The sequence below is a fragment of the Passer montanus genome, unplaced genomic scaffold, assembly GCF_014805655.1.
Source record: "Passer montanus isolate IOZ18808 unplaced genomic scaffold, ASM1480565v1 scaffold477, whole genome shotgun sequence".
Lineage (NCBI taxonomy): Eukaryota > Metazoa > Chordata > Aves > Passeriformes > Passeridae > Passer > Passer montanus.
In genome coordinates this window covers 14059-22683 of record NW_024369674.1, presented here as the reverse complement: position 1 = coordinate 22683, position 8625 = coordinate 14059, and the positions used below count along the sequence as shown (strand labels likewise).

The 8625-nt window shown below is 58.2% G+C and overlaps 1 protein-coding gene across 1 annotated transcript; it reads left to right on the top strand.

Moving 5' to 3' along the window:
- The first annotated feature begins 2715 nt into the window (after positions 1 to 2715).
- Positions 2716 to 7669, top strand: LOC120508530. Its single transcript, XM_039722214.1, has 5 exons — positions 2716 to 2734; positions 2944 to 4062; positions 4498 to 5502; positions 6252 to 7259; positions 7508 to 7669. The coding sequence occupies exons 1-5, from the start codon at positions 2720 to 2722 to the stop codon at positions 7667 to 7669; spliced, it is 3309 nt and encodes a 1102-aa protein (XP_039578148.1). The 5' UTR covers positions 2716 to 2719.
- The last annotated feature ends 956 nt before the right edge of the window (positions 7670 to 8625 follow it).

Below are 8625 nucleotides of genomic sequence, written 5' to 3'. Positions count from 1 at the left end.
ATAACAGCCACAGCTGAGATAACAGCCACACTTTGAGATAACAGCCACACCTGAGATAACAGCCACACTGTGAGATAACAGCTCCTCTATCAAGGAGTCCTGTCAGGAGTGTGTCTTTACCTCTCAGTGTGTTATAAATACTGATTATGTTGTTGGCTTTTCACAAATATTAAGATGTATTCTATATGTATAATTCTTATGAATACAGATTATCTTGTTGGTTTTTCACAAATATTAAAATGGATTCTATATGTACAATGTTAAAATTGCGTTTATTTCTGCTATTGTCAGGGAAATCAATCGCCAAACCCCAGAGGTTTATGTCCAAAAATCAGCCAGAAGAATCCTTTTGCTTTATCCCAATAAAGGCAGAGGCCACGGGGCATTCCCCTGGGCTCTCTCCAATTTTTGGGGTCACAGGCTCCTTTTTATCCCCATTTCCCTCTCTCTCTCCAGGGAATTTGGGGGGCAGGAGGGGGCAGGACAAACCCCCAGGTGTTGACCACACCCCTTTTAGGCCACGCCCTGCATTTCTAGTCCCACCCCTTGCTGCTGGACACGCCCACTGCTGCCCCACCCCTTCAGGCCCCGCCTCTCCCAAGTCCCAGTTATGCGTTCTGGCCCCGCCCCCTCCCAAAGCCCCGCCCTCTAAAGAGCCTTGGCCCCGCCCCCAGTTGGATTTTCAAAAATGGAAACCAAAAACTGTCCCCAATCGACCCAAAAATAGAAACCAGCAGGGGGGGGAAGGGGCATGGCCACACCTGTGACATCACGGGGGAGGGGACAGGTGAGCTTTTGGGGGGGTCCCAGGTGGATTTGGGGGGGTCCCCGATGGTTTTTAGGTCGGTCCAGGTGGTTTTTGGGCGGTTCCAGGTGTTCCTGGGGGGTTTCAGGTGCTTTTTTGGTTTTATATCGGTTTTATTTATATATTTTTAAATTATTTTATCTTATTAATATTTTATTTCTATCTTTAGATTATTTATTTCTTTTTCATTTAAAATTTTAAATTTTATTTTAATCTAATTTTTATTTTTATTTCTGTCTTTTTATTTCTTGAATTTTTATTCTTCATTTTATTTTTATCTTATTTTTATTTTTATCCTTTAATTATTTATTACTTTGTTTTATTTTTATTTCATTTTTATTCTTATTTCCATATTACTCTTAATTTTAATTATTTTATTTTATTTTATTTTATTTTCCAAATAAAGAACTGTTATTCCTGCTCCCATGTGTTTGCCTGAGAGCCTTTTATTTTCAAATTTATAACAATTCAGAGGGAAGGGGTTCACATTTTCCATTTCAGGGGTCTCCTGCCCTCCTCAGCACACACCTGTCTGTTCAAACCAAGATACACCAAAATACCCCAAATTAACATCCAAATACCAGAACAGACCCCAAAAATACCCCAAATTACCCCAGAAATTGCACCAAAATACCCCAAAATCCCATCAGAGACCCTAAAATTACCCCCAAATACCCCAAAATTCCATCAGGGACACCGAAATTACCCCAAATCACCCCAAAATCCTGTCAGGGACCCCAAAATTAACCCAAATTACACCAAAAATTGCACCAAAATACCCCGAAACCCCATCAGAGACTCCAAAATTACCCCAAAATTCCTTCAGGGACCCTGAAATTATCCCAAATCACCCCAAAATCCCGTCAGGCACCCCAAAATTCCCCCCAAAGCTGCCCAAAATTGCCCCAAATTCCAGTCACAGACTCCCTGAAATCCCATCAGGAATCCTGAAATTGCACCAAATCACTCCAAAAATCCCATCAGAGACCCCCAAAATCCAATCAGGGACCCCGAAATTACCCCAAAATACCCCCAAATTGCACCAAAATACCCAAAATCTCATCAGTAACCCAAAAATTACACCAAAATACCCCAAAATCCAGTCAGGGACACCCTGAAATCAAGTCAGGGCCCCAATATTACCCCAAAAGACCCCAAAATCCCATTAGGAATCCTCAAAATCATGGCAGGGACCCCAAAATTACCCCAAATCCCCCATAACTCTGGTCAGGGACCCCCAAAATCAGCCCAGAACCCCCAAAATTCAGTTATGAACCCCGAAATCCAGTCAAGGACCCCCCAAAATTCCCCCAGATTTCTTCAAAATGTACAAAACCCAGTTGGGATCCCCCAAAATCCCCTCACGACCCTTCAACATCCCCACTAAATTTCTGCAGGAACCTCAAAATCCCCTCAGGACCCCCTAAAATCCCCTCAGGACCCCCCAAACACCCTCAGGACTCCCCAAAATCCCCCTCAAATCCTCTCACAACCCCAATTCTCCCTCAGGACCCCCTGAATTCCCCCCAAACCCCTTCAGGACCCTCAATTCTCCCTCAGAACTCCCCAAAATCCACCCGAAACCCCTTCAGGACCCTCAATTCTCCCTCAGATGCCCCCAAAATACCCTCACATCCCCTCAGTGCCCCCAAACCCCTTCATGACCCCTCCAAACCTCCTCAGGACCCACAAATCCACTCAAGACCCCCCCAGATCCTCTCAGATCTCCCCAGTTCTCTCTCAGAACCCCCAATTCTCCCTCAGGAACCCCAAACCCCCTCAGGACCCTCCACATCCCCTCAGAATTCCCCAAACCCCCTCACGAGCCCCAGTTTTCCCTCACACCCCCCAAATCCCCTCAGGACATCCCAAATCCCCTCAAGAGCCCCCATTCTCCCTCAGAACCTAGGGAGCATGGAGCCCCAAGAGGTGCGATGGGAGGGAGGGGACAGTAGAGGATGGGGGGCACGCGGGGGCGACAGTGGGGGGTGGCACAGGGGTCAGGGGGATGACAAAGGGACATAGGGGACAGCAGAGCCCTCGGGGTGGGTGGACAAAGGGAAAAAGGGACCCCGGGGCCACCGCAGGAGGCCACAAGTGCCACCAGGTCCCTGACACCTCCCCTGTCCCCTCCCCAGCTGTCCCCGGCCCTGCTGCACCCGCCGGTCACTGTGGTGGCCACCCTGGGCGAGCTGCTGGCCACCCTGCCCAGGCTGGACGAGATGAAGATGCTCGTGTCCCCATTGCGCCTGTACTCGGACCTGAAGAAATTTTGCAAGGATCTCCGGGCCACCCTGTACCGCATTAATGGCACCTGGTGGCATCGCAGTGTCACCTGTGATGGTGATGAGCCTCCGACCTCCCTGAGCCGCGCCCTGGCTGCCTACGAGAGCACCCCATGGACCACCTGGTTCCACGTGACAGTGGAGGCCTGGCACTGGCACGAGTTGGTGGATGCTCTTGTGGACAGCTGGGCCCAGCAGGCCGGGGCGGCCACCAAGCTCCGCAACACCTGCAGGGAGGTGGCCACTGAGGCAGGATATAGAATGGCCACCGCCTGGGCCAGGCGGCTGCAGGACAAGGCTGCCCATGATGGGACAGCTCAGGAAAACATGGTGGAGCTGGGTCAGGCCCTGGGCAGGCAGGAGGGGGCCGAGGTGGTGGCCAGGCATGAAGCTCAGGTGAGGAGAGAGGCCAGGGTGGCTATCAACAAGGCAACAAGGGCCACCACGGTGAGACAGCGGGCGGAGGCGGCCCTGGGGCTGCTGGAGCGCTTGGTGGCCGCGTGTCACGAAGCCACTGCGCTCCCCCAGGCGCTGCAGCGCCTGCTCAGGAAGGCAACAAGGGCCACCACGGTGAGACAGCGGGTGGAGGTGGCCCTGGGGCTGCTGGAGCGCTTGGTGGCCGCGTGTGACGAAGCCACCGCCCTCCCCCGGGAGCTGCAGCGCAGGGTTGGGGACATCAAAGCCGCCCTGGATGGAACAAATGAAGCATCCCCCAATGTCCCTGAGGACTTGGTTGCCAAGGTGGCCGTGGCTGAGCGGCTGTGGGAGGCCAACGCCCGCCTGGCTAAGGATCATCTGGAGGGGACACTTGATGACACCATCAACCTGTATTTCAGTTGTGGTCCCAACACCGCCTGTGGGGTGGCCAAGCGGTGCCAAAGAGCCACTGAGGGCATTTCAAGGCTCCTTCGACCCCCAGAGTGCCCTCAAGGTGTCTCCAAGGATTCACCAGTGAACATGGAGCTTCAAGAGGTGCGATGGGGGGAGGGGGGGACAGAGTGGGACATTTGATGGGGAGGAGGCAATGGGGTATGGGGGGGACATGGGGGGTGGTAGGAGGGGACAGGGAATCTTGAAGGGGACAGGGAAGCGGCAGGAAGGGGGGAGGTGACAGAGGGGGTGGGGACATGGTAGGCAGGGGGCAGTGGGTGATGGGGGGACACGGTGGTGGGGGACATGAGGGCTGTAGGGGGATGACAAAGGGGATAGCGGGGAGTGGCAGGGGCTATGAGTGTGGTGGTAGGGGGACAGCAGTGGGGCAGGAGGAGCTACGGGGGTAGGGGCAGAGGGAACAAGAGGTTGACAAAGGGATGGAGGGGACAAAGGGGATCCTTCAGGGGCAGGGGTCCACCTCAGGTTGCCACAAGTGCCACCAGGTCCCTGACACCTCCCCTGTCCCCTCCCCAGCTGTCCCCAGCCCTGCTGCAGCCACAGATCACCGTGGTGGCCATCCTGGGCGAGCTGCTGGCCACCCTGCCCAGTCTGGACGAGATGATGCTGCTGTTCCTAAGGTGCCTGTACTGGGACCTGGAGGAATTTATCAGGGATCTCCGGGCCACTCTGTACTGCACTGATGACATCTGGTGGCACCGCAATGTCACCTCTGGTGATGATGACCCTCCGACCCCCCTGAGGCGGGCCTTGGCCACCTGTGAGAGCACCCCATGGACCCCCCAGAACCATGTGACACTGGTGGCCAGCGAGTGGCAGGGGTCGGTGGCTGTGCTTGTGAACAGCTGGGCCGAGCTGGTCAGGGCAGCCACCGAGCTCCACAATGCCTGCAGGGAGGTGGTCACAGAGGCATCCGACAGGGAGGCCACCAGCACCGCCCGGGCCACGAAGCTGCAGGACAAGGCTGCCCGTGATGGGACAGCTCAGGAAAACATGGTGGAGCTGGGTCAGGGCCCAGGTGAGGAGGAGGGGGCCGCAGTGGTGGCCAGGCATGAAGCCTGGGTGAGAGAAGAGGCCAGGATGGCTGCCAGCTGGGCAGCAAGGGACACCAAGATGAGACAGCGGGCGGAGGCGGCCCTGGGGCTGCTGCAGCGCTTGGTGGCCGCGTGTGACGAAGCCACCGCCTTCCCCCGGGAGCTGCAGCGCAGGGTTGGGGACATCGTGGCTGCCGTGAAGGGGACAAATGAGGTATCCCCAAATGTCCCTGAGGACTTGGTGGCCAAGGTGGCTGTGACTGAGTGGCTGTGGGAGGCCAACGTCCGGCTGGCCAAGGATCATCTGGGAGGAACACTTGAGGACATAATCGACTGCTATTTCCGCTGTGGTCCCGACAGCCCCCGCTGCCACAGGGTGGCCGAGCGGTGCCGAAGAGCCACCGAGGACATCCCAAGGCTCCTTCAAGCCCCGGAGCGTCCCCAGAGTGTCCCCAAGCTGTCCTCAGTGAGCATGGAGCTCCAAGAGGTGCGATGGGAGAGGGGGACAGAGGGGACACGTGGTGGGGGGAGGGGACAAGGTGGGGGGTTAAGGGGGCAATGAGGGATGGAGGGGAAACGGTGGGTGGTGGAAGAGGACGGGGTCGCAAAAGGGGAGGAGGGATTGGCGGGGGGGGGACAAAGAGGGAAAGGGGACACGGGAAGCTGGGGCATTGGGGACGGGGGACACGGGGGGTGTCAGAGGGGACAGCAGCTATGGCAGAGGCTACGAGTGTGGTGGTAGTGGGTGGCAGAGGGGACAGCAGAGGGGCAGGGGGTAGCAGAGGAGACAGCAGAGGGGCAGGGGGCAGAAGGAGCTATGTGGGGAGGGGCAGGGGATGGCAGAGGGAACAAGAGTGTGTGGAGGGGGACGGGGTCGCAAAAGGGGAGGAGGGATTGGCGGGGGGGTGACAAAGAGGGAAAGGGGACACGGGAAGCTGGGGCATTGGGGACGGGGGACACGGGGGGTGTCAGAGGGGACAGCAGCTATGGCAGAGGCTACGAGTGTGGTGGTAGTGGGTGGCAGAGGGGACAGCAGAGGGGCAGGGGGTAGCAGAGGAGACAGCAGAGGGGCAGGGGGCAGAAGGAGCTATGTGGGGAGGGGCAGGGGATGGCAGAGGGAACAAGAGTGTGACAAAAGGACTGAGGGGGCAAAGGGAACCCCTTGGGAGTATGGGGCCACCCCAGGAGGCTGTAAGTGCCACCAGGTCCCTGACACTTTCCCTGTCCTCTCCCCAGTTGTCCCCGGCCTTGCTGCAGCCACAGGTTACTGTGGTGGCCATCCTGGGTGAGCTGCTGGCCACCCTGCCCAGGGTGGATGAGATGATGCGGCTGCTCATGTCCCCAACATGCCTGTACTGGGACCTGGAGGAATTCACCAAGGAGTTCCAGGACACCCTGTACCGCATTGATGACACCTGGTGGTACCGCAATGTCATCTTTGATGATGATGATGACCCTCCTACCAGCATAATCCAAGCCCTGGCTGCGTGGAAGAACATCCCATGGACAACCCAGGTCCATGTAAGATTGACAGCCTGCCACTGGCACAGGTCGGTGTCTGGGCTTGTTAACGGCTGGGCCCAGCGGGCCAGGGCAGCCACCAAGCTCCGCAACACCTGCAGGAGGGTGGTCAATGAGGTGGCCCACAGGGAGGCTACCTCCCAGGCCAGGGAGCTGCAGGAGGAGGCTGCCCGTGATGGGACAGCTCACGAAAACATGGCGGAGCTGGGTGAGACCCCAGGTGCAGAGGAGGGGGCAGAGGTGGTGGCTGGGCATAAAGCCGAGGTGAGGGAAGAGGCCAGGGAGGCTGCCAGCGAGGCAACCACAGCCACCAGGGTGACACAGCGGCTGGAGGCGGCCCTGGGACTGCTGGAGCGCTTGGTGGCCGCGTGTGACGAAGCCACCGCCCTCCCCCGGGAGCTGCAGCATCTGCTCAAGGACATCAAGGCTGCCCTGGAGGGGATAAATGTGGCATCCCCCGATGTCCCTGAAGACTTGGTGCCCAAAGTGGCCATGGCCGAGCGGCTGTTGGAGGCCAACGCCCACCTGGCCAAGAATCACCTGCTGGGGACAGTTGACAGCATCATCGAGTTCTATTTCACTGGTCGTCCCGCCAGCCCCAGTGGCTGTGGAGTGGCCGAGCGGTGCCGAAGAGCCACCGAGGACATCCCAAGGCTCCTTCGACCCCCGGAGTGTCCCCAGAGCATCCCCGAGGTGTCCCCAGTCAGCATGGAGCCACGAGAGGTGGGACAGGGGGCAGAGGGGGACAGAAGGGACACTGGTATGGGGGGGGCCACTGTGAGGGGGGGAGCAATGGAAATGGGGGGACACAAGGAGGGGAAGGGACAGGGGGGCTTGTGAGGGGTGGCAGTGGAGACAAAATGCTGACAAAGGGACTGAGTGGCAAAGGTGATCCCTTGATGGCACAATGGCCACTGCAGGAAGCTACAAGTGCCACCAGGTCCCTGACACCTTCTCTGTCCCCTCCCCAGGTGTCCCCTCCGCATCTGCATGCGCTGGTGGCCGTGGTGGCCACCCTGGGCGAGGTGGTGGCCACTGTGACCGGGCCACACAGGGGCAAGTTCCTGCACGAGTCCCCAGACACCCTGCATGAGGACCTGAAGAATGACAAAGGGACTGAGTGGCAAAGGTGATCCCTTGATGGCACAATGGCCACTGCAGGAAGCTACAAGTGCCACCAGGTCCCTGACACCTTCTCTGTCCCCTCCCCAGGTGTCCCCTCCGCATCTGCATGCGCTGGTGGCCGTGGTGGCCACCCTGGGCGAGGTGGTGGCCACTGTGACCGGGCCACACAGGGGCAAGTTCCTGCACGAGTCCCCAGACACCCTGCATGAGGACCTGAAGAACTTCACCCGGAGCCTCTGTAAGATCCTGGACCACGGTGATGTCACCTCTCTGGGCAACTCTGGTATCCCCTCCCTGGGCCGGGCCCTGGCCGCCCTCAGGACAGCCTCTGGGACCACCCAGGCCAATGTGAGAGCCGTGGCCAGCGCCTGGCGGGAGTTGGTGGCCAGGCTTGTGGACTGCTGGGACCAGCTGGCCAGGGAAGCCACCAAGCTCCGTGACACCTGCAGGAAGGTGGTCACAGACCAGCAGCTGATGGTGGCCCGGGACAAGGAGGAGGTGGCCCGGGAAATGGCCACACACGATGCCCAGGTGGTGGCAGCCACCAACGAGGCCATGGGAGAGGCTGTGGCGGCCACCAGGAGGGGACATTGGGCCGAGGTGGCCCTGGGGCCACTGCAGCGTTTGGTGGCCATGTGTGACAAAGCCACCTTATTCAACTGGAACATGGAGTGCCGGCTCAAGGACATCAAGGCCATCCTGAAGGGGACAAATGAGGTATCCCCTGATGTCCTCCAGGCCTTAGTGGCCAAGGTGGCCGAGTTTGAGTGGCTGTGGGTGGCCAGCGCCCGCCTGGCCAAGGATCACCTGCTGGGGACACTTGGGGTCATCGACAACATCCTCTTGAGTCCCTGTGGTGACCATGGCGGCCCCGGTGGCCCCGGCAGCCGCACAGTAGACGAGCAGTGCCAAAAAGCCATCGAGGACATCCCGAGGCTGCTGTTGTGGTGGTGTTTGTAGGTCC